Consider the following 27,150-nt stretch of genomic DNA (forward strand, 5'->3'; position numbering starts at 1 on the left):
TTTGATAATAAATGTACTTCGAACTTTGATACAACTGACCAGTAGTTCCTTCCTCCAACGCAGTTGTTGAGCCATTTGCAATGATGATCAAAGTCTGAAATGCATTTGTTACAAGTGCTGCAGTGTTTGGCTTTCATTCCTCTGAAAAACAACAAAAAGCAAGATTCATTCAGGTCAGCATACGTCCATTTAAAATATTTTTTGGCAGTAAGGAAACATATCTCATTTTACATTAGAAAAGAATCTTTTGTTAACATGATAAAAGTGTTATAATATGCTAGTTGGTGTTCATGAAGGCAAAGAAGCATGAAGAGGTTATTATGGTAGTGCTTTCAAAATGCAATCATTCTGTATACACGAGTTAGGAACCTACATTTTTACACCAAGCTCAGCGAGAAAACCCTATTTCATCATTAGAACTAATGAAAGTAAGGATAAGAGGAACATTTGATTGTGATATACAGTATACAAGTGTGTGCAAATATAATATGTAATTACTGTTCGGAGAATCAGTCTAAAGGGCAATGTTTAAAATTAAAACCAAAAGAACAGAGGGAGAATTAGCAGAAAGTTATTCTGTGGTCTGGTTGGGAATGAATAACCAGACACAGTATAAGAGTTTTCAAAAGATATGCATTAATTATTTGGAAAAGATACATTCAAAAAAGAAATAGCAGAGTTGGTTGTTCTTTCAGGAACTGTGTCAAGTTACAATTGTCCTCCTTGTGAACAGTTGTAGTCTACTGGAAAGATATATAACAAGTTGAACGTGCCTTCTGAACTTTGCATCTACGTGAACCACTTATTGCAAATTTAATCCTGAATCTCCAGTCTCTAATTGCAAATGGGTAGGCTGCATACTTTTCATAAGTGTTTCTTTTTAACTCATTCACATGGTGTGTGAATGCATAGCAAGGGCATTTACTGCTCATCGCCAATAGCTCTTGAGGTGGCAACAGGAAACCACTGTCTTCAACTAACACATTCTAAGTTGGATTCAGGTGCTAGGATTTTGGCTCAACAACTCAGAAATATTGTGTGCATGTGTGTCTCTGTCTCTTGAAGGCCTATGGGTGCCGTGTATTTACAGCCTGTAGTTTGTAACTACCAATTTGTAGCTATGGGAATTGTTGTCAAATAGGCCTCGATGAACTCTTATAGTGCCTCTTGCAGATTTTATGCATCCAGCTCACAAACAATAAAACCTGGACATCGCTCATGCTTGATCCTCAAAATAATAAATAGTCTTCATAGCAAAGTCAAGCTCTGATCATCCCCAAGAACAGTACCAAACCAACATTTCTGATCAGCAAATGACACTATCACTGCCAAGATCCTTGAAATCAAAACCCATCGTCAGAAATGTATCTATGTCGTGTGTCGTAACTGCTTACAAGGTTTACAAGACAGTTGAAGGGCCAGAGCAGGCTGTCTACTTGTCTGGGTACAGCTCCAACAGGCACTCAAAAAACTGAACATTATTCAGGATGAAGTGACCCACTATCCCATCCCAAATGACCCCAATTCCATCACCAACACGGGGGCTGTAGTGTGCAACATCTACCAAAGGCACTGTAGCATCTCAGGGTAACTTCAACAGCATCTTTTAGTGAGCTAGAAAGGCAAGGGGAGAAAATGTATGTGAGTGTCTTCAGTGACAAGGTCCCCTCCAACTCTGAGAGCATCATTATCTGGATTTTGTTACTGTTTTCTCTTTGCTGCTCGTTCCGAGCCTATCTTCAACACATGAGCTGCATTGGTTCAGAGATCACGTACTTTTACCTTCAAGGGCATTTAAGAACGGGCCCAATTTGACAGCCTTGCACTTGGCACTTACTGCCCATATACAAGTCAAAGAAAATGTATATAAGGGAACTTCCAGCAAGGGAAAATGGATATATTATGAGTTTATAACTGGGAGGAGAAGCTGAATTTCCTCCCTGCCCAGCCCGCCAGTGCTTTCCCTCTTGCCTCTACCTTCATGTTGTAGAAACCAGGACTCAGGCCCCAGAGTGGGCTAAGCCAACCTAACAAAAAAAAAGTCAAGTCTAGAAACTTCTTGTCTTCATAGTTCACTGTATTACCCAGCTGCTTCACCTCATGCACAGATTAGTTTGATACACCAACTAAACTGAATTATTCCCAGTCTTTCAGCATTTCTAGTGCAGACACCCAAACAGAATGGAGTGCATAGTTCACAAATCAGTTATAATGGTTAACTAAGCAGATACGTACACATCCACTTCACAGAGGTAGCAGTGCTGGTTCTGAATTACATGGGGATGCTTGGCTCGGTCAAGTGCTGGCATTGGAATGTTATAGTTCTTCCTGGCCCGCACACTGTTGTCTGCTGGGTCGATGGATACAGCAACCAGGTGGACAATGAAATGATACACAAACAACAGCCCAATTATCTGAACTCAGTGTTAAGGGCCAAAAGTAAACTCTGGGAGGAAAGGAAAGGAAATGAAAATTAATCAACTCAGCTCCATTTTGGTCAAAGATTCCGCACAGGAACCAAGACCCACAAACTGGTTGATGGGAATTTAAGTTCAGTCTAATACTCATGAGTCTCCCATTCTTATAGCTATAAACTAGATTTTGCTGCACTGCAGGAGTCTGAACATTCGTAACTGTAACAGACAAACTTAGCAAGTTAGCTGGTCTTTTCCTATCAAACATTTTCAGGTTGCATGAGAAAGAAATCAGTTGTCATTTTCATGAGGCAATCTGGAACACGGCACAGTAAAAATACATGAAACAGCCCCCGTGTCCCAATCACTAACTGCAGCTTTATTACAGATCATAGCTGTTGGTCAATGGATGGCACCAAGTCAGAAGGTTTGAAGTTCAAGTCCCATCTCAAACACTGAAGTAATCTGGACAAGCACTTCAGGAGAGTGCCAAGAAAGCGCTACACTGTCATGCTTTCCTGTGAAATGTTAAATCAAGGCTCTATCCCCAGTACTGTGGGAGAAAAGATCCCTGGAATTATTTTTGAAGAAGAGCAGGAATGTTTTTGTCATTCTAATATTTAGCTAATCACCATAACAAACAGATTACCTGATCTCTAGCTATGTGTAAACTGTTACCTTATTTGCTTCATTACAAATGTGACTACACCCATCAATTTGGTTTTGTGAACACAGATGCATTTTCTTTAGGGAAAGGAACTTTTAATTTTATTTTCCATTGGTCCCTGAGACTACAATGACCTCATTGCTGCAGCCTGACAAAGAACAGTGACAGGGTTTCACATTAAGATAAACTCTATTTGTAATGCAAAATTTACTGATGCTCTGTGCTCATAACTTGTAGCCTCAGGCCTTTGTTTATTGCTTGTTACTATGGCAATATTGTTCCTGCTACCACACTCTTATTAATCTCAACGCATATTTAAAATATGAAGCAATTGAGCTCCTAAACTCTATTTATTTTATGAGAAATTAGACTTGCTGCATATCGAACACATGTTCCATACTTTAGTGTTTTCCTCAGTCAGTCTGTAGGGACGGATTTCGTTGGCTTGAATATGTTAATTCTCAGCCATGGTTCTGTTGCTTCAAATTCTGAGCCAGAATGTTATAGGTTCAAGACCCACTCCAAGATCTTAAAGCACATACTCTGACAGCAAAACTTCAGTGCCGTACCGAAGGACCCCTCCTTCTGTATAAACCAGTACAACTCAACTATTGGTTCTACTTCAAAGACAAGCAAGGGAAGTTGTCCTATTATTTTGACCAACATTACAAATATATGAACAATCTGTTATCCTACTGCAATTTTTTCAGGACTTGTTCCACTTCAAAATATGCCTAATTGGCTGTGATGAGTTTTAATGTTAGCATAAACCTTCACTCAGAGAACATCTCCTAATGTGCATTACTTGTTCTAAACTGACACATTGTCCTGGTTACATACACAGTCCTCTACCTCAGAAACTACTAATCCACAAATTACATCTTTAAGATATCTATCTCTTCATTCACCATTACTTCCGACTTTACTACAATTCAAAAATTAATTACCTGCCTGCATACAGCTGTCCAAATCTATTTTAAAGAGATGAGTTTCAATTTTTAAAAGAATGTCAAAGTTTCCTCTGCTTAATAAAAGTACAGAAAGGGTTTGAAAAAGTTAGTTTCTTGTACACTCCCTTTTTCCTCCTCCCAGCCCCAGGAGAGTCTCCCTTATTCAGCCCGTTTTATTTTCCACACCAGTCACATTTTCACTTATGATGTCTTGTTTTGTTTCTTTTGGGTTAATTAGACCATGGCAGACTTCTGCGACTTCTTTTGATGCTATTTAACAAAATCTTACCAACCTTTGTTTATTTTTTAAGAGATACCACTGTAGTTAAAACTTGAGGGAAAAACGCAAGTTTATGTTAATCTTTGTGTGAAGACATTTCCCTGCTGGTTTTTCTACTAAATAGCTTTGTCCTGATTTAGATTATGCCCCTCGTCACATTGTGTTTCTTCACTAAATGGACACATATCTCTTAATTAAAATCAAAATGGTATTTTAATATCATGGTAAGATCACCTCTCAACCTCCTTTTACATATTTCACTGTGGGTGAGTGGTGGGGCAGGGGAGGAGGGAGAGATGTTACAACTATTTATGATACAGTCTATCAATACTACTGTTCCTATAGGATGATTAAGATACAAAGTGAAAGCTTCTCTCAATTTGTTTTTCTATTCCTTTTTCTTGTACTGTACGGTGTCTATAAAAAGTATTCACCCACTTTGTAAGCTTTTATGTCTTATTGCTTAACAACATTGAATTGCAGTGGATTTAATTTGTTTTTTTTTGACACTGATCAACAGAAAAAGGACTATTTCATGTCAAAGTGAAAACAGATCTCTTCAAAGTGATCTAAATTAATTACAAATATAAAACGCTAAATAATTGATTGCTTCACCCCCTTTAATATGACACACCAAATCATCACTGGTGCAGCTAATTGGTTTTAGAAGTTACGTAATCAGTTAAATAGAGATCTGTTTTTGGAGATGTGTACAGGCAAAGTATTTCAATTGATTGTAGTATAAATACACCGGTCCAACTGTTGGTGAGACAGTATCCTGGCAAAAGCTACACCATGAAGACATGAATATACTCTAAGCAACTCCATGAAAAGGTTATTGAAAAGCACAAGTCAAGAGATGGATACAAGAAAATTTGCAAGTCATTGAATATCCCTTGGAGTACAGTTAAGTCAATCACCAAGAAATGGAAAAAATGTGACACAGTTCTAAGTCTGCCCAGAGCAGGCCATCCTCAAAAACTGAGTGACCATACAAGAAGGGAACTAGTGAGGGAGGCCACCAAGAGACCTATGACAACTCTGGAGGAGTTACAGGCTTCAGTGGCTGAGATGGGAGAGACTGCACATACAACAGCTGTCACCCGGATGCTTCAGCAGTCGCTGCTCTATGGGAGAGTGGTAAAGAGAAAGCTACTGTTCAAAAAAAAAACTCACATGAAATCTCGTCTAGAGTTTGCCAGAAGGCATGTGGGAGCCTCTGAAATCAGCTGGAAGAAGGTTCTATGATCTGATGAAACCAAAATTGAGCTTTTTAGCCATCAGACTAAACACTATATATGGCGTAAGCCAAACACTGCACATCATCAAAAACACACCATCCCTACCGTGAAGCATGGTGGTGGCTGCATCATGCTGTGGGGATGCTTCACAGCAGCAGGCCCTGGGAGGCTTGTGAAGGTAGAGGGTAAAATGAATGCAGCAAAATACAGGGAAATCCTGATGCAGTCTACAAGAGAACTGTGACTTGAGAGAAGGTTTGTTTTCCTGCAAGACAATGACCCCAAGCTTAAAGCTAAAGCTACACAGGGGAATGGCTAAAAAACAAGATAGTTAATGCCCTGGATTGGCCAAGTCAGAGTCCAGTCCTCCATCCAATTGAGAATCTGCAGCTGGACTTGAAAAGGGCTGTTCACTCACAATCCCCATGCAATCTGACAGAGCTTGAGCAGTTTTGCAAAGAAGAATAGGGAAAAAATTGTAGTGTCCATTTGTGCAAAGCTGATAGAGACCTATCCACACAGACTCAAGGTTGTAATTGCTGTCAAAGGTGCATCTGCTAAGTACTGACTGGAAGGGGGAGAGTAATAATGCAATCAATTATTTTTAGTTTAATAATTGTAATATATTTAGCTCAATTTGTAGAAATTTTACATTCACTTTGACACAATATAGCCTGTTCTGTTGATCAGTGTCAAAAAAAGCCAAATTAAATCCACTGTGATTCAATGCTGTAAAACAATAAAACATGAAAACTTCCAGAAAAGGGGAGGGGGTGAATACTTTTTTAAAAAAATCGGCACTATATGAAGTCATACTGACTCAAAAGGAACTGGCTCATCTCCTGGAAATATTAGATTTTCCATTTAAATATCCTTCTCTAATCCCTGTTGCTTACCATGCCTGGAAGATAATAGTACATATATAAATATAATTAATCACCAAGAGATCAAATAAAGGAGAGTTTTATTTTTAAAGAGAGAAGAACATGGAACTGGCTGCTACAGCAGATCAGACTGCTGTATTTAAGGGTGAAATGATATATGCATGTAGAAAAAGCCAATGAAGTCTGTGACGTATCCAGGGCAAAGGGGATAATTAAAGTGGAAGGGAGCTTGTGGGTCACACCAACAGTGTAAACCAGGAGTAGACTTCTTTCAAAGCAGAATTTTAAAAATCCTTCACAGTAAGAAAAAGCATAGTTGAATGACACACAAGGCATGAAGACATCCTGCTTGATAGCACTAGTCTCTTTTTAGATCAATTGCCTTTTGTTGTATATTTTCTTACAATAATAATGACTGCTTTGTGTCATATTAACTCACTGAAGTCTTGATAAAGATTATCTTCATTCACAGGCTGTGGGCACTGCTATCAAGGCTCACAATTATTTCAATTTAGAATTAACCACGTTAACACATCAGCCAGATGAGATCAGTATTATACCGTAGGTCTTCATGCATCATACTGAAAGACCAGGTAGATCCAATAAACAATTAATTTCTTCGGCGCTGCTACCAGGTCAGCTACCAAAACTGGGATTTTCAGTCCAGAGAATGTTATTTAATTAAATAAATATAAACTGGGGGCGGCACAGTGTCATAGAAGCATAATGATATTTCAGCGCTAGTGACCCAGGTTCAAATCTTGCCGCTGTCTGTTTGGAGTCTGCACGTTCTCCCTGTGACGGCATGGGTCTCCTCTCAGTGCTCCAGTTTCCTGTCTCATTCAAAAGACATACAGGATAGTAGATTAATTGGTCACATGGGCATAATTGAGTGGCGCTAGTTCATTGGACCTGCCACCATGCTGAATCTCTAAATAACACAAACAAGTAAATAAATAAACAAACTCAATTTCCTGGATGATTAACTCTTTCTTACAACCATATGCCATCATAATTCAACAGGTTTTGATGATTATCATGATTTGTTAGGAAATGCTAGTTGTGATATCCTGGCCAGCAATGATACCATAAATATCTCCATTTCTGAATTCCTGTATTAATTTCATGCTATTCATGCTATTCCCTAGTTAGTCTCTAATAAAGACACAAATTCTCTGTACTTTCTAACTAAAATTTGCAAATTCTTCTTGGCCATAAAATATGCAGTTTGCATGTAATTTTTTTAAAAATAATTCTTTTTTCCATCACTGACAAGGACAGCATTATACACCCCTGGCTATGCAAAGGCATAATAATGGCTGCCATCTTTATCAGCTGTGGTGTCATGCCAGCCAGGCATAATATGCCCTGTGTGCACTAGCCTCCAGGGATCTCATGTACCATTTTAAAAAATATTGCTGCAACTGTGGTTGTTCTGACAATGACAACCCCGAATGGAATGCCAGCTCCTCATAGATCTATTCATTAAGACCCACAGAACACAATTCCAATGTCACAAGATATCGGAATAATGTTCCATTTCCTGCACTATTACTGAACGAGACCTAAAACACAGGGCCTTTGTTGCTTAGCTTTTTCATATCAACCGGAAAGTGAATAGGCTTCGCTGCCCTTGGCTAATTCTTGCCTGTTTATCTTTAGAATGAGTTATGTCCATCAATCAAATAAACTTTCTTCCCAAGTCCAAACAGTATCTAAAACATTTGACAATGTTATTCTTACATGGAGAGAGTGTCATTAAATTTCGAAGGAAACTATCACATGCACTGAGTAAAGCCAATCACATTTTATAAAGGATACAGCATAACCAATGTACTTCCATGCATATGGCAACATTGGTATGTAAATTCCAAAGGCAACAATTGCCAGGTAGTTGTAGAGCACCCAGGCAATTAACTGGAAGGAATGGAGAGGTAAGGTCCAACCGTTGACTCTTGAACGTGTTGGAGGAGCTACTAGATCATTTCTGCTGTTCTCTCGTTCAGGTACAGTTTTCCGTAATCTTCGGTCATAACAATTCATCTGGGGGCAGAAAGAAAAGAAATCAAATTAATTCATTTTGCTCCCTCCGCTACTCCCTTTTATTGTTTTATCATCCCAGATTTTGTTTTGAGAATTTTGCTTCTAGGACATTTTAATTATTCACAAATGCGGGGGATGGGGTTGACTGGCATGGTAATTATTTACTAACACTCTTTTGTCAACCATGAAAGGATGTGGTCGACTTTTCTGAAGCACTGCTATGAGCATGGACGTTTTTCTGTAACTAAGAAGCACCTTCTTTAATTATCGGTCAAAAGGCTCATGTAGATTGGATTGCTTTCCACCCCTGAAATGCGTCAATGAATCAGTTATGTTTTAAGATAAGCAGTTTCATGATCACTTTACTGACATTTACCTCCCTCCCTTGTATTTCCAGATACTTTTAAGCAATGTTCATATTCACAAAGGCCTCCAATGGAATCTAAAGTCATATGGTCTGGATGAAACTATGCAAGAATAATGAATCCAGTGATCAATATTTGGTATGAAAATTTACAGTTGGTTAAACCTCCAAAATAGAAAGAAAGAAGATCTAACACCTACTGTTTACACACCATTTAAAACAAGCACTGTTTTTACTTTGTTATCCCAAAGTAGTTTATTGTTTCTTGGATTAATGCATTGGTCAATTTAAGTGACATGCATAAAAATCAGTGCATTTGGATATACAAGGAATAGAGTCTTTGCTGATGAAAGGTCACTGACTAGAAATGTTAACTCTGTTTCTCTCTGCACAGATGGTGCCTGGTCGACTGATAATTTTCAGCCTTGTATTTGTATTCCAGGTTTTCAGCTTCATTGCTATTTTGCTTTTGTACAAGCCCTAGCCTTGATCCCTCTCGGGCACCCTAATTAATTCACCAAACTCCCCTCAAATTTGTTTCATCTCAATCAAAAAATTTAAAATATGGCATTGACATGCTTCTCTGTTGAACTACTCTTTTTATTTCCCCCTTTAAAAAGTCCTCACCTCTATTATATTCTTGTCAGTGTAATATAAGTGTTGGCTTCAACTGATCTGGAGAAGGTTCAATCTTTGCAGAAATACTGCTAAATGCAGGTTCTTTTCAGACTGATCTATAGTTTCACTTCTTCCTCAAGACAAGACAACATCGTCATTGGACAATATAGTCCATCCACACCAGAGACTGTCAAAAGGAGGAGGGGATTTCCTCGGTTACAAAAACTGTAGTTGAGAGTCTAGGCTATGCTGAGGCTTAGCAAGATTATTTCATACTAAGAACTATGTGCACTTGAACACACTCAGATTAACACTACCCAGGACAGAAAGAGGAAGAGGAATAACAGACATAAAAAAACACACAATGTCAGATAAAACTTCTAAGGATATATTTTCATCAATGAAACCAGGATTCAGCACTTCACATGAGCACGTATTCAAATCTGATAAGAAGTACACACCACTAAACTTAGATTAAAGTTCAACCCCGAAAAATGAAGGAGTTATCACCATTGAAGAAAAAGTTAACCAATGGAAGAACATGACCCTCCATGGAAGACATCCCCATGATCTGAGCAGACTACACATCAACAAGGAATGCCTCTTCCCCCAAAAAAAAGAGGGGTTCTTTGTGGCAATACAGGACCAGATGATTAAGACAGAAAAATGATCAAGAATGCATAATAAGAGACCAACAAATTCAAGACTATAAATGCAGAAAATGCCAAGAGAAACCAGAAACAATCCAACACATTAGAAGATTATGCAGCTTTTTAACTTGAGCTGATTACTTACACATGCGCAATAAGGCAGCTAACATTATTTACTAAAATCTTGCTTTAAAATACAAACTCATAAAAGACACCAAGTCTGATCCAGCTTCAGAGTCAGAGTCTTACAAATTATATTCCGACTGATCCATTACTACAGAAAGCACAATCTGTAATAACCACCTGAATACAACATTACAGGACAAACAAGCAAGAACAACTTACTTTATAGATACAGCCATTCCAAACACACATAGCATACAGAAATCAATCAAGTGAAAAACACCAGAAATATGCCGAATTAAAACAGGAAATTGAAAGACTACGGACAGTCTTTCCTGGGGGGGGGGGGGGGGGGGAGGTTCAAAACTAGAGAATATAGATTTAAGGGAAAGGGGGAAAATTTCAAAGACACCTGAAGAGAAACTTTATCACATAGAAGATGGTGGCTATATGGAACAAGCTGCCATAAACAGTAGTAGGAGTGGCTACAATTACAATGTATAAAAGATATTTAGCAAGGTTAAATGGATAGAAAAGGTTTGGAGGGATGTAGGCCAAAACTGGATGAGCTTGGATGGGTGCCTGGTCAGTATAAACATGCTGGGCTAATGGACCTGTTTCTGTGCTGTATACACTTATGACTTAATAACAGGATTTTATGTCAGACAGCCACTTTCTTATCCATGCCAAACTATTACCCCACCATTTAATCTCATCTTTTGCAATAACCTTTTATCCTTCACAACATCGGATTTCCTCAAGTAGTTTACAACCAAGTAGATATTTTGAAGAGCTACTTCAATGCATTTGTTTATAATTTACTAAATAACCCATGGCCAGAGATTGTAGTGACATCAACATATATAGGACATAAGCATACGTGGATAGAATTAGAACAAGCACCCTTGCTTAAAACTGGACGGGTGCTGAAACGGCAGAAAATTGGCTCTGATGGTGTAATGTGATGTCTGCATTTTATCTACATTCACAGATAGGCATGGGTCAGATCAAAAACAGATCTGAAAACCCCCAGATGGCTGCTTTCGACAGGCAGTAATTATTCCAAGCATGGTTGGTGGAACTTTAAGAATAAAATTAAAGCAAATTAGACTGTGTAAACTTTCAGTGAGTGAATGAGCTGAGAGTTAAATACAAACACAGGGGGCCTGAGTGCTGTACCGGAATTTTTTCTCAAAGGACTGTCACCTTGTCATGGTGGAGAGACTTGTGATTCCCGGAGATCCTGAGAGTGACACTGTCTTTAGTTTACCCATCTGGCGCTTAGCTCCTGCCATAGTCACCCATAGTGGTAAGATCAAGGAGGAGGCTCCAGACAAAGAGCAATCCAACCAAGACCTCAATGGTGGAGCTGGCAGAAGATGATGCCACCTCACAACGGCAGTGAAGGCAAAGGAAGGCTGAAGCAACAAAGGATCCCGAGTCGCCTTGCATTCCATACCACTGGATCCTGACCTCGATCTGTCAAGGACTGTGTGGTGGCAGCTTCTGCATCAGCCTCCCCATGTTAAGCAAACTCATGCACAAGCGTTCTCCATTGAGGGAATCCACTCTAACATCCCAGACTATGTAGATCCCAGATTGGCTCCCTACAGCCACCTGAGGACCCACCAATAGGCACCCCTTAGGACAGGGATTCCTAAACTGGGGTCCTCAGACCCCTCAGTTAATGGTAAGGGTCCATGGCATAAAAAAAGATTGGGAATCCTTTCAGAGAACACCGTACTCAACTTGAGTGATCACACCACTGCTATCAGAAGCTGTGATGGCTTAAGCACATACAACATTCATAGGCAAGTTAGGATTTTATAAGAAAATGTGAGAGTCACACAATGACTACATGGAGAGGATGGACACGATCTCATGGTTAATAATGTTCTTGCGCAGAAAGTGATGAACCCATGCAGGAACTGAGCGTTGCAATGAGGAATGTCAGAAAGCAACAGCATGAAAATCAGCTCCTTAAGGGTATTGCTCATTAACTATGCAACTCTGTCAGAAGTCTCAGATATCTCACGGGTAAAGCCCCCTGCACCATTGAACACATCTACACCCCTGTCACAAGATCATCATCAGCAACCACCACCACCCAGGCCATGCTTTCTTCTTTCTACTGCCATCAGGAAGGTGGTACAGGAGTCTCAGCACCTGTACCATCAGGTTCAGGAACAGTTATTACCCCTCACTATCAGGCTCTTGAACTCGAGGGGATAACTTCACTCAACTTCAGTTGCCCCATCACTGAACTGTTCCCACAACCTATGGACTTTCTTTCAAAGACTTTTTATCTCAGGTGCTCTATTTATTGCTTATTTATTTATTATTATTTCTTTTCATTTTTTCTTGTTGCGTTTGCACAGTTTGTTGTATTTTGCACATTGGTTGTTGTCTGTCCTGTAGGGATGGTCTCTCATTGATTTATTGTTTCTTGTATTTACTGTGATTGTCCACAAGTAAATTTATCTCAGGGTTGTATATGGTGACATATATGCACTTTGTTAATAGAGTTACTTTGAACTTTGTTAGACGTAGTTCAGAAATTTAAAGAATCCTTAAACCTACAGTGATATGAGACAGCAAAAATCTATAATTTAAGGAGACATTGGATCTCGTGCTTTCCTGGTGTTTATGACAAATAAACTCTCCTTGGGCTCCAGCCAGGTACAGGTATCGATTATAACTGACATTTCAATTACAAACTCTGCTATCTTCTTCAGGGAATAATCAATACCCATAGCCAGCTGGAAGCCCAAGAAGAGTTTATCCTTAAGAAGACATAATCAAACATTGGGAGAAGCTAAAAGCAATTTATTTAAAATAGATTTTATGTCAAAACACAAGAGAATGCTAGAAGTCTTGAGTAAAACACAAAAAATGTTGGGGGAATTCAGCAAGCCAGGCAGCATCTATAGTGGGGAATAAACAGTCCATCCCAATGAAGGGTCTCAGCATGAAAAGCTGGTTGTCTGTTCCCCTCCAAAGATACTGCCTGATTTACTTAGTTCGTTCGCATGTGCGTGTCTGTGTGTACGCGCACATTTGCCTATTAAAAGCCCTAACAGATACAAATTTTATAATTCTAGAATTCTTTACAATCATGCACCCAGAGACATATCAACAAGGGACTAAACGGTATAGCTAAACTTGATTGGCATAAAAAGCCAGATATTTGATTCAAGATTGGGTTCAAGATCCAAAATTCAAGATTGTTAATTATCTTTCTTCATTACATGAATAAAGGAGAACGAAGTAACTGTTTCTCCGGATCTGATGCAACATTAAAAAACCCTATGTGCATGAAAAACACAATAAATATAAAAGCACTCCTATAAAACACAATGTACAAGTAACTGTTGTGACTTTCATGTAGATGGCATCAATTAATCTCTAAATCAGCCACAAATGTAACAGTCGCCCTCAGGAAAAGGGACAATCCCCAAAGCTTCCGTCACAGAGGAAAGGCAACATCATGTGACCACAAGTGGAGGGAGTCACTGGTCTGGATCAACCACCAGTCAGGCACAATGCAAGTGTTCTTCTCACAACAGAAAAATGGACACATAACCAGGGCACTTGAAAATCAAACACTGGACAGAGAGGAGTGTAGCTTCAAATGCAACATCATGGGCAAGAACTTGAGTTTCTAAAAGAAGTCACACACAGGAAATCTGCACATCATGCAGCTGCTGCAGAAATTACTTTTTATTGCATCTGTGTCACAGACAGCAATGGCATGAGACAGCAGGAATATAATGTCACAGGTAACAGAAATGCTCCATTGTATGACCACCAGCTTAGTCACATACAGTAGCTTTAGAATGGAACATGGCAGTGTTTCTGAGTTGTAGCGCACAAGCATTCTCTAATCAAAAGTGAAACAATCCCTTCCCATGCTTATCGATGGACACACAAAATGGATTGAAGTGTGAATTGTTGGGACTTTCAAGACAGTGAAATGAGGTGAGATGGGTCTTTGTTACATTTGCAATCAGGCAGAGTAAGAGTCTGACAATAGACCACAGTTCACTTGAGTTATTTGAGTTTTGTGGTGTGCAATAGAATTAAATATCAACAACTCCGCATCTCCACTGCCTCCAACAGGGAAGCAGAAGAGTGCCAAAAGTAGTTTCAAGTAAGCAAGAATTCTGAGGCAACTTCAGGATGAATCATACATTACCTAACTTCTTCTTTATGAACTGTACAACATCGAACAGCATGTCCTGAGAAGTATGCAGTGACAGGGATCACTTCTTCCTGATTGATTACGAGTTTTAAGCCATGTCTGAGGCCTTGACCTTCCAGATCCCTTTCCTCAGTTGGCCAAAGGCTGCTTGTGATGGATAATTTCATCATTAACGTCTGTCTTTACTGATTGGCTTCCATTTTCTCTGGACTTTTTATTTTTTAGTTGCAATATGGTCTTGGACTCCTTTCAGCAGACACCTCAAAGCTCTGGTACAGTAACACCAGTGCTGCCTATGCAAAATTAACTAGAAGCATAAGCAAAGCAATATCAGCCTAAGCTCTCAGGCCAATATTCCCGGCCTAATTAAACTCATTTAGTTCCATTAAGCAGGCCACACCGCTCGTGTCCCTGGCATCAGATATTCAAAATTGACATATTATACCAATAGGCCAGGTAGGAATTGCCAGGCAGACAGAGTGAAAAAAGCAATATTGGTGTCAAGGCCTCCTTGCAGAAATACATACTCCCAACTGACAGGGCCCTTGAAAGCTCGACAGATAGGAGTATACGAGATGGCATCAAGAACCAAGACTCCATACATAAGGAACAGATAGAAGTCCACTATGAACAGTGGAAGAGTCACGTCACCTCACAAACTGCCCACTCATTCATCACATCAGCCCTCTCCTACCCCATGGCCTCCTGGCTTATTACGGGAGTGAAAGCATATTATCCGTGATCCCAAGGGACAGCCAAAGAAGTATTATTCCACCAGACCAATTAATGCATCGTTGTCTTCATACACAATGGAGCTTAGTACAGTCTAATTTAGGAAGGAGCATAGAAAGTCAGCAATTGAGCAAAAGGTGATGTTCCGAGGTAAGGAAAAACTTTACTGGGGTGGGGTGGGAGGTGAGGAGAGCTAGAGCTATAAAACTTAACAGACAATCATTGTAGTAGTTAAAATTTAGTATTTGAAGCTACTTAATTTGTATTGGTAACACATCAGAAATCCCCTCTACGCTGAGAATGGCCTCATCATGGCAAAAGAGGCGGCTATGGACAAACATGCCGGGAACGAGGAGAATGGTTGGCCCCTAGGAAATGCTGCTCTTGGTGGATGGAGTGGGGGTGCTCAAAAAAGCCCCCCCCCCCCAATTTACAGCAGGATCTCACCAGTGTAAAGGAGGCTGCATCAGGAGCACTAGGTACTACAGACGACCCCAGCAGATTTGCAGGTGAAGTGTTGCCTCAACTGAGATGACTATTTGGAACCCTGAACGGAAGTAAATTTGGTGGTGTAGCATTTCTGTCATATGTAGTGATATGTGCCAGGAGCGAGATTAGTGGGGAGGGATGAATGAACAAAGGAATCATGGAGGGAGCGATCCCTGCAGAAAGCCGATAGTGTGGGGAAGATAAAGATGTGTTTAGTGGTAGGATCCCATTGAAGATGACAGGAGTTGCAGATGTTTTGGATGTGGAGGCTCATGAGGTGGTAAGTGAAGGCAAAAGGAACTCTTTATCACTGTTAAGGTGGCAGGAAGGTGGGGTGAGCGCCGATGTCTGGGAAATGAAGAAGATGCAGGTGAGGGCAGCAGAGTCATTGAGTTGTACAGCAAGGAGACAGTCCCATAAATAACTGTGCCATGCATCAAACACACATTTACACTGACTCCATTCCCTTTCCTGATGTACCCATTAATTCCACTGACTACACACCAAAGGCAATTCACAGTGACTAATTAACTACCTATCAACATGTTACAACTTCTGAAGAAAACCCACCCAGTCACAGGGAGAATATGCAAACTCTACACAGACAATTGCAAAAGTCAGGACTGAATTTGGAACCTGGATTGAATTGTCTGAACTTTGATGTATCAGCTCTATAAACTATGTTACAGTGCTATTATAGTGCAGGACAATCATTGGAGATGGGGGGGGGGGTAGAAAAGAATTGGGTGACGTGATAATTGCACAGCATACGAATGCACCAGCAAACTGCATCAGAGCAAAGAAAAATCAGACTAATGTGCAAAATGGGGAAGGCAGTTCACAAGAAATTAAACCAGCATAAGGATCTTACTGGTGTCAGTGAAAGTGCAAATGGAAGTGGAAACTAAATGTGGTTTCCTATACATGTATGAGAATATGCAGGGTGCAGTCACTAATGTGGATAAGCTACAGGCAATGGAACATATGGTAGTTGCAACAAATTTAGCTGAAAAAGAGGCAGGAAGAGGTATTAAATATTCCCAAACTCAAACATTCAGGAAAGAAATAAAGGAGGGATTAGCAGATTTGGTTGAAGAACAAGACTGGAGCTAGAAAGACTGGAAAGAGGCTATCTCAGAAGTGTAAACCTGACCTGTTGGTTAGATCTCAGACACAGTGCAGGGAAAGTTGTACTGCTGGGTGTATCTATAGATTGCCACAGTTAGTGTAGTGGGGGACTTTGATTATCCCAATGTAAACTAGCAGAATTATTGTGTTAAGGGAAGGTTGTTAAGGAAAAGTTACCAAAATATGCCCAGGATAATTTTCTAGAACATTATTTTTCTTGTCTAACAAGGAAGGAGGCATTGATGGATCTGGTTCTAAGAATAAGGTCAGTCAAGTGTACCAAGTTTTGGCAGGGGAACAGTTAAGAGAAGGTGATCATAGCATCATATGAAAAGGTGAAGCAGCAACCCAAAATAAAAATAATTAATTGGAGGAAGGTCAGTTTCCATGGAGCAAGTGGATCTGGCCGAGGTAAATTAGAACTAAAAAGTTGACGGGCATCTGCTTTTAAGGAGGGATTAGCTCAGGTACAGAAAGGCAATTCTCCTGAGAAGCAATGAAGGAAGAAACAAATTTGGAACTTCATGTGAAAAGTTGACCACATCTACAAGGAGCACTGTTGCAGGAAAGCATCATCCAGCATCAAGGAGTCCCACCTTCAAGCTATATTCTCTTCTCTCTGCTACCATCAGGAAGGAGGTACAGGAGCCTTAGGTCCCATACCACCAGGTTCAGGAATAGTTATTACCCTTCAACCATCAGGTTACTGAACCAAAGTGAATAACTTCACTCAAACTAACAGTGAACTGATTCCACTTTCCAGTTTCCACTTTCAAGGACTCTACAATTCATGTTGTCAATATTCATTACTTATCTATTTATTATTATGTTGTTTTTTTTTGTATTTGTACAATTTGTTGTCTTTTTCACATTGCTTTTTTGGTCTGTCTCTGCTGTATGCAGATTTTCGTTGATTCTATTGTGTTGTGCTATGTTTACTGTGAATGCCTGCAAGAAAATGAATCTCAGATATATACATACACACACTAAATTTATTTATTATATACTAATACATAACACATTTATTTTGAACTTTCAAAAAGTTGTGAACTTCCCATGATTCAGGACATTTACAAGAACAGGTGTATAAAAAGGGCCCGTAGGATCACTGGGGACCCAAGTCACCCTAACCACAATCTATTCCAGCTGCTACCATCCGGGAAGTGGTACCGCAGCATAAAAGCCAGGAGCAACAGGCTCTGGCACAGTTTCTTCCTCCAGGCCATCAGGCTGATAAACTCACACTGATTTGAGTGTACTCTACATTACATTGACTGTTCTATTTATTATAAATTACTATGATTGCACATTGCACCTTTAGATGGAGACGTAATGTAAAGATTTTTACTCCTCATATGTGTAAAGGATGTAAGAAATAAAAGTTAATTCAATTCAGTATATATACTAAAGATTGATTGCTTGGAGGTATGGAAAAGTTAGTTGTACCTAATAATATAGCAAAAACACAAACAGAGTATGACAGGTGGGCTGTAAACCTCAAGAAAAGTTAGGCCAATTATAAAATGATGAAAAAATAAATGAAAATTAAAGCAAAGAAGAGAGCTAATGAAAAAGGATACCAATTTAAAGAGAATCCATACAGTCTATAGGCATACAAAGATTAAAATGGCAGTGCAGGAAGGAGTGAGCTGACTATGGACAAAAACAGGGCTTTGTACAAGAATAGTGAGGGTACCATTAAAGTGATAAATGAGTACTTTATCTCAGTCTTCACAAGGGGGAAAAGGTGATACCAAAGTAATAGTGATAGTTGAGACACTGAAATCATTAAAAATAATGTAGTTCTATCACCAGGACTGGATGGGATGTATCTTAGTATTTTGATAGAAATATAGAATGCACTGAACTGCAATTTTCCAATGCTCTTTGATACAGGGGGTGTCATCAGAGGGCTGGAGAGTTGTAATTGTTACTCCCTTGTTTAAAAAAGGGAGTAAAGACAGGTTATTCAGTTTAACCTTTGTGGTGGAAAAGCTTTTGAATCTATTAATCTAGGACAGGATTAATGCTTGCTTTTAGAAGAATAAAGTAACCCAACATGCATTTGTTCAGAGCAAATTATGTTTAACAAATTTGATAACATTTTTTTGATGATGAGGCAGATTGATGAGAACAGTGCAACAGATGTACACATGAACTTCCAGAAGGCACTGAATAAGATGCCATTGTATTGGCTTATGAATAAAGTTGAAGCAGATGGCGTAAAAAAAAGACACTGACAGCATAGATGAAAATAATGCTAAATTGAAGAGGCAAGAGAGGATCACGGTGATTGGCTGTTTGTCTCGACTGGAGGAAAGTGAATAAACGACATGGTTGGCGAAGACGTCATAGGCCAACGAGCAGGTTCCTGTGCTGTACCGTCCTATGATCTAAATTGTACTATGAACAGCAGGACTCCACAGACATCAGTTGGAGATATGGCTTTGTATTGATCTATAAAAGTAATCTGAGTTTGGGGAAGTTGCGAGATTTAGCAAGATGGCACCAGCAACCAATGTGATGTCCTGCAGACAATTTACAAAACAACTATTTTTAAAAAAAAAATACATATATATACTTCTGCTACTAATCTGTGAGAGATTAGAGCCTATAATTTACATTTTGATAATGTATTTTTTGACTGACAGAGATCTGGTACTTTTACTGTCCCTGAGGGAATTTGGCATGGTTGAGAGCAAGGTTGCCTAATGGCAGAGTGTGAAAACGTAATTATAAGCTCCATTACTCGTCAATCTCATTGTTGAGCAAGATTGAAATCAACAAGGCCAAGAGTAGAAGGTGAGGGTGTGTTCGGTGCTGTCTGTCTGTGTTTGACTGGTCTCCCTCTCCGCTACCGAAGGAAGGTGCAGGAGTCTTGGGCATAGTTCCCTCTAAGCTGTGCGCGCGCACATGTTTTTCAACCAGCGCACAAAGGAAATTAATGTGCATACAAAAGGTTAGTTACCTAAAATAATGTAGTAGTTAATAATTATACTTATTGAAAATAATCTTTTAGCTAACTGTTTCTGTTAACTAGCTAGTCAGTTTTTCAAATACCACAATGCATGTCACTAATTTACATCACCTCACCTATCCTGTTCCAGTTTGTACAGCTGCGTCACGGCGGCAGCCATGTTTGGCAGACAGTGTTCATATTGTGAAGTTTACAAAGATCTGTTTCAAATCCGGTAGATAGCTTACTAAGTTTTTAACCGGAAAGTGCACACGTGCTTTCTACAAAGAGGAACAGCAGTAAGAAGTTAAACCTCACTCTACAATCAGAGTCATTATCCCCTCAAAACTAATCAGCAAGCTCCAGGACCTAGGCCTTGATACCTCCTTGTACCATTGGATCCATGATCTTCCCTCCTGCAGACCCCAGTCAGTTCAGATCGGCAACGTCTCCTCCACAATCACTATCAGTATCACAAGGCTATGTGCTTAGCCCCCCTGTTCTATCCGCTTTATTCTTATGATTGTGAGGTTAAGAACAGCTCCAAAGCTGTATTTAAGATTCTGAAAATGAATTTAAAAAAATAACAAGTTTATTTAGAATATTTTAAAATTTTCACAGGAGAAACCATCAAACATTTTAAAGTCTTCCATTAAGGCGGGCAACCAAAGAATAGGTTAGTAAAAGTGGAAATCTGACAAAGTGATATTAAATGGTAATTCTCTCAGCTTCTTAACCAAAAGGAAAACAATGATACTGTGCATAGGCTATACGTATTTCACAAAGCTTAAGTCTGTCACCAAAGCAGGAAACCGTTTAAGCTGAACATTATAACCACAAAGTTAAAGAGGATGAGTTCCAACAAAAGTACAATCATGTTTAATTCCACTGACATTACAATTGATAACTGAGCAGAATTTAATTTATACCTTCAGCATTAATTTAGTTCAGCACTTCCTAATTAACCTTGGAATTCACAACCAGTAGAAGAAATCACACTCAAAATAACACAATATGTTTCAAACAATTCACACCAGGTCCAATTCATTTGCTTTGAATTTTCATTCCAATTTGGCATTGTTCAGACCATTTTTTGATTTACAGCTACATCTTGTTTTGCTTGATGGCTCCATAGGCTGCCAATCAGTTTATTCTATTTCTGCCTACCTCAGCAACAAACATTCTCCCCTCCCCAGTGCAGCATGTGCTAATATTAACTAACTTTGATCTCAATAGTTGTAAACTTGTCAGTGAAGCTGTTACAAAATTTTGCAATCATGGGAGTGGGGTGTTATGATCAAAAGTGTTATCGCTGTGACAGGACCCAGGTCCTAGCGTGGGGCACGATCTGCTGTTTAGACAATTTAAGTGACGGCCAGACAGACTGGAAAGGCAGGATGTTGGGATGTGAAGCGAGGGTTGGGCCGATTCTGCTTGCTCTCTCGTGATGTTCACTCCTTTCTTCGCGACGCTGAGGCTATGAGATGGGTCCGGCCCTTTGTGTCTGCTAGCTTCATAGCGATTTGCCCCACTACATGATGAACTGAGACTGAGGCTTTGGGCCTATGCACTCAGTTTGGTTCGGAATGCTGTTGCTTGCTTTTATTGTCTGCGTGATTTGTGTTTTTCCCCCTCTTTCTCTGCTCATTGGATATTGGAATTTTTTTTTAATGGGTTCTTTCAGGTTTCTTGCTCTGAGGCTGCCTGGAAGCAGAAGAATCTCAAGGCTGCATAATTTATACATACTCGATAAATAAATGTACTTCAAATCCTTTGAAAAGTCATGAAGACAAGCAAAAATAAGAAATCACAACAATGACATAAAAATCACAAACAAAAGGAAAATCTGCAGATGCTGGAAATCCAAGTGTAAGGGTCTTTGCCCTACTGACCCCCGTTGCCTAGGGTGAATAGCCGTCCACCCCGCCAAACAGTGCAAATGCTTTGGTACAGATAAGGTGCGAGTCGCCCAGTGATCAGCCACGACACAAATATCAAACAATATACAAAGTGTGAGTAAAGAATTATACTTTATAGCAAATTTTTGGTGATGGGTTAGTAGAAACAACTACAAGAAAAGGCACCACATAAGTAACTTATCAGTCTGGTGCACATAATATTTTAATACGTTGGAGCTCACGCCTCCGATTCCATCCACAACATTCTTCTGAGACTCCGACCACCCTCCGAACCCCTGAGCTCCGGTGTCCGCCGCCTTGGAACCGTTGTCCATTCCTCACACGTCCGTCCTCTCTGCTCGCCTCCCGAAAAAGCCCCCGCTCCTCAACTCAGCACACATATACAAGATAACAGAACATGACTTCCATTGGATAACAAATAAATACAATTTCCATTATCACACTGTATAACCCAAACATTGCTGTTACAGAGAACCCCTAGCTCAGCAGTTACCATTACGAGAAGCCATTTTAATATAACACTTCAGAGAAGCCATTTTGGTAACAAGCGATCAACAGTTAACAGTTCATCTAGTATTACTGAGAGCCCTACACAAGCAATGCATACAAAATACTGGAGGAATTCAGCAGGCCAGGCAGTATCTATGGAAAAGAATACAGTTGATGTTTCGGGCCGAGACCCTTCAGCAGGACTGGAGAAAAAATGCTAAGGAGAAGCTTTAAAAGGTGTGGGAGGGGAGAGGGAAACACAAGATGATAGGTAAAACCTAAAGGGGGAGGGATAAAGTAAAGAGATGGGAAGTTGATTAGTGAAAGAAATACAGGGTCGGAGAACTATATGACTGAAAACAGTCCTTCCAGGTGAGGTGACACTTCTGTTGGGGTCATATGCTGTATCTGGTGCTCCCAGTGTGTCCTCCTGTATATCGGTGGGACCTGACGTAGATTGGGAGACCGCTTTGCCGAGCACCTACGCTCCATTCACCAGAAAAAGCGGGATCTCCCAGTGGCCACCCATTTTAATTCCATTGCCTATTTCCATTCCAATATGTCTATCCATGGCCTCCTCCACTGTCGTGATGAAGCCATACTTAGGTTGGAGGAACACCACCTTATATTCCGTCTGGGTAGCCTCCAAACTGATGTCATGAACATTGATTTCTCTAACTTACAGTCATGTCCCCCCCTTCACCATTCTCCATCCCCTTTTCCCTCTATCACCTTATCTCTTTGCATGCCCATCGCCTCCCTCTGGTGCTCCTCCCCCCTTTCCTTTCTTCCATGGCCTTTTGTCCTCTTCTATCGGGCTCCCCCTTCTCCAGCCCTGTATCTCTTTCAACAATCAACCAGATCTTTACTTCATCCCTCCCGCTTCAGGTTTCACCCATCACCTTGTGTTCCTCTCCCCCCTCCCCCCACCTTTCAAATCTACTCCTCAGCCTTTTTTCTCCAGTCCTGCCGAAGGGTCTCAGCCCAAAATGTCGACCGTGCTCTTTTCCATAGATGCCGCCTGGCCTGCTGAGTTCCTCCAGCATTTAGTGTGTGTTGCAATGACATAAAAATAACTTGCCCGGGACTAAACTATTAGATTAGATTAGATTCAACTTTATTGTCATTGTGCCGAGTACAGATACAAAGCCAAAGAAATGCAGTTAGCATCTAACTAGAAATGCAAAGAATAGTGTTATCTACAAAATAACTGTGAATAAAAAGTAAGTGCTACAAAACACAAATATAAAAGTACTGAGACAGTACAATACGGATGCAATACTGCTTAGTGCTGTGATGTGAGGTTCAGCAGGGTCACAGCCTCAGGGAAGAAGCTCTTCCTGTGCCTGCTGGTGCGGGAGCAGAGGCTCCTGTAGCGCCCACCAGATGGGAGGAGAGTGAAGTCCATGGTTAGGGTGAAATGCATCCTTATGAAGTTATGAAGGCTTTGATTCATTGTTGTTTTGAGGACGGCATGGTGGGACAACTAGTAGCAGCTCACAGTGCAAGAGACACGAGTTCAATCCTGACCATGGATCTGTCTGCATGGAATTTGAAGGTTCAACGCCCTGACGTGATGAAATGATCTGTATGGACGGCATGCAAAATGAAGTTTTCCACTGCACCTCAGTACCTGTGACAATAATAAGCTAACTCACCAATTCTCCCTGGGCAGGCATGCATATCCTCTAGGTGCTCAGGTTTCCTGTTACATCCCAAAATTGTTCATGTTGGTTGGTTAATTAACCACTGTAAATTGTCCCTAGTGTGTGGGAGAGAGGTAGAACCCGGGAGGAGTTAATAAGAGGGTGAGGAGAATCGATTTAGAGTAAATGGGTGGTTAATGGTTAAACAGCCCATTTGTGCTAAATTTCTCTCCAACTTCAACGCAGCAATGAGAACCTCTCAACTGAAACTTTTCTCCAACCACTTGTAACCTCATAAATGTATAAAAACAACACCCAGTTAATGTTTGTAATTTACATGAATGAAGTAAAAACTTTATAATTTACCAAGTTTCAATCAAACAGATCTGATCAAAGCTGACAACATTCAGATGGATGAACAAAAAATCTGGCCAAAGAGGCTGGGCCTAAAAAATAGAATTAAAAAAAAATCAGCTCCAAAAGCACTTAACTTCCTTTCCTCGTTTGTGTTAATAGCTGTTTCAATGTACAACATGTGACAGCAACTTTGCATAAAACATGAACCCAAAATGATAACACAATCCTGGCCAGATAATTTATTTTCAGGAAGTTCATTATGCCTCGGTCACCCATTTTCCTCATTAAGTTATTCCCATGGTGTTTTAAAACCATCTCAGAAAGTGCAGGATGGGGATGGGCAGGGGGAGGGGGAGGGGAAAGTTGGCCTGGTTTATTGTCCCAAGAGCCAATGTGCAGTACTTCCTGCTGCTGTATCAGCATAAACACTTCATTGTTCAAGTACAACTTGAAACTCCAGGCTCCTAATTAGGAGATAAAAGCAACCTACAAGATGTGGCCCACTCAAGGGAGAAACTTGGCAGAATTCAAGAAGCTGCTCTTCTGATCCCAATTACGACACAAAGGATCTGCGGTCTGAAAGATGGACCAGAAGAGCACAGAAGCTCTTGAATTGACAGTGCACAAACAAGGCGGTCCCTTTAAGACCAATAATGGTGATACCGTACCACAAAAAGAAAGCCCCACAATTCAAGACCACAAACTACCCTTCACCTTAGGAGGACAATGCTGCTTTACAGTGACCCCTTTGCTTGCATCTTTGGAAACAGCTCTATTTCTATCTTTAATATCTCCTTTTTTTTCCCCTTTTCAGGGCTCTTTTGAAGACCCTGACCTGGAGTTACACGCTGACTTTGGTTCTTTGCGGAAATGGGACCCGCTCTCGGGGTCTCACGACTGGCCGCTTTTCGATATGCCAAGGATGCGGCCTAGAAGACTAGCATGCCTTCAGGGTGCCGGATTTTCGTGGCTCTGGAGGTGGCCGGACTTGAGGTTGGTGCTGTTGCCTGGTGCATTGTGGGAGATGGAAGATCGAAAGCAGCGAGATGGCTGCTGTCCATGTGCCCAGAGACCCAAGTTCTTTGGGCACAGAGCTCGGAAAAAGCGATGCAACAGACTTTTAGCACCATGAATCAGCGAATTGTTTTGTCATGTCTCCCCTCTCGCTGTAAAAGGGAACACCTCTTTTTCCCTTACTAGGGAGAGAGAGAGAGCTTGTCGAATTACCGGGTGAATGAGTAGTTTTTGGGGTACTGCAAGTCTGTGTCTTTATTGACGCTTTGCTGCACTTTGCTGCCACTCTGTGGGGGGTGCCGATGCTTTTTTGCTGGTGGGGGGGTCGTTGCCTTGTGCTGCTTGTGCATGAGAGGGGGAAATGGTGAGGAGGCTTTGGGTTCTAACATTTAACTGACATTCATTCTTTGGAGCACTTCTGTTTTCATGGATGTTTGCAAAGTTAAAAAATTTCAGGATGCATATTATATACATTTCTCTGACATTAAATATACTTATTGAAACCTTAAATCCATCTATCTGCTCCATCTCCATTTCCCCAAATGTTCCTGCACTCCAAATAATCTCAGTCTCAGATTCTTAAACCAGTTTAAAATGGCACTGATGAAGTTCAGCGTCTACTTGCTGGTGGCCAATGAAACAAAGGAAGCAAATAAATACTTTGCCCTTCACACTTTTTTTCTGCAATCAGTGGCCTGTGGCTTCCCCGTCAGGGTTGAGCTGAATCGCCTGTATGGCCTGGCATTTTTGCAGAGTAGGCTTGTGCCTCGAAGAGGCAGGTCAGCTGCAGCACGTCCAGACTGGATTGCTGGAGCAGACTTGGAAGCAATTCAATACAGTAGAGCGAGGCGAAGCAAGGTTGAGAAACAATCCAAGTTTGATAGATTTAAGAGCCGAGCCGAATTGGAAAGGTTGGTACTGGCTGAATCTAAGCAGTGGAGCCAAGGCCAAGGGAGTAGCGAAGTGACAGAGAACAAGAAAAAGAAGCACATTTTCAAGAAAAATTCATAGTTTTGGGCTCATAGCATGTCGAGAGGAAGCAGTAGATAAAAACGTCTAATTTTGAGCAGCAGATTGTAGCTATAGAAAGAAACACATGAATATTCATTTAGAAGCAAAGCAAATAACTCTTCCAACCACAATTGGGAGGCTTTTGGAAAATGAATCCATAAGGAACTAACAGTACATAAGCAAAATTTCACATTGGTGAATTATTTAAAAAATACATCTCACGATGCTCTGGACACATCATCAGTGATCTAGATCACTCCAAATAACCCTCACCCAGGCGATCCAGTCGTGGCTGATCAAGTCATGACTTGTGCTCAGGTGACATGTGCTGCATATCCCCATGAACCTGCTACCTTCACTCAGAGCCATCTTCAGGCTTTCTCAGTAATGTTGCTAATGGCTCTCTGCCTCCTTGTACCAGTGATGCCCAGTGACTGAAGGCTCTGTGTAGAGAACGTCTAGTGAAGCCCCAGCATCCAACTTCAACGGACATGCACTCTGCCTTCCATCCCTACCGCCGACTGTCACCGACCAGTTCTTCATACCTGGCAAGCTTCCTCTCATGGGCCTCCTGCAGACGCTCGTCCCATGGCACCATCAGCTCCATCAAGGTGATATGTTTTGCTGTCTCCGAGACCAGGAGGATGTCTGATCTCAAGGCGGTCTTGACAATGTGCTGTGGGAACTTTACATTGAATCTCCAGGTCAGTCATGAGCGGGTGCCAGAATCCTTGTGGGTGGCTTTACTCTGGATTCTCATTGCTCTCCAGCTCTCACAAAGGTGATGACTCCATTGCAGTGTTGAGCTGACAGACCAGGAAGCAGGCACTTAGCATATGCATGAGTCCAAACAATATTCCTCTGCATGGATGCGACAGTGATTAGCATCTGTTATGTGTGTGACGGCAGGAGGATTGTAAATCTGGATTTGTTTGAATTATCTTGAATTTTCTTTGGTCTGTAGCACATAATAT

General features: G+C 40.6%; 1 protein-coding gene and 1 long non-coding RNA gene across 8 annotated transcripts in view; one reads left to right on the forward strand and one right to left on the reverse strand.

Annotated features, from left to right (window-relative positions):
* The window catches only part of zdhhc11 (zinc finger DHHC-type containing 11), a 134,127-nt gene that overhangs the window by 37,262 nt on the left and 69,715 nt on the right, over nucleotides 1–27,150 (reverse strand). For 6 of the 7 annotated variants that reach the window (XM_072283459.1, XM_072283456.1, XM_072283458.1 and 3 more), the window contains exons 2-4: nucleotides 8,258–8,479; nucleotides 2,236–2,414; nucleotides 1–141 (exon numbers count right to left, since the gene is read on the reverse strand). In XM_072283459.1, the coding sequence (XP_072139560.1) occupies nucleotides 1–141; nucleotides 2,236–2,414; nucleotides 8,258–8,479 (542 nt within the window). The remainder of the gene's footprint in view (nucleotides 142–2,235; nucleotides 2,415–8,257; nucleotides 8,480–27,150) is intronic. The other variant, XM_072283454.1, reaches the window with a different exon arrangement.
* LOC140212529 (uncharacterized) lies at nucleotides 75–25,747 on the forward strand. Its single transcript, XR_011889740.1, has 3 exons — nucleotides 75–173; nucleotides 8,877–8,982; nucleotides 24,966–25,747. It is a non-coding gene; the product is annotated as an uncharacterized lncRNA (long non-coding RNA).

The sequence above is a fragment of the Mobula birostris genome, chromosome 19 (assembly GCF_030028105.1).
Source record: "Mobula birostris isolate sMobBir1 chromosome 19, sMobBir1.hap1, whole genome shotgun sequence".
Lineage (NCBI taxonomy): Eukaryota > Metazoa > Chordata > Chondrichthyes > Myliobatiformes > Myliobatidae > Mobula > Mobula birostris.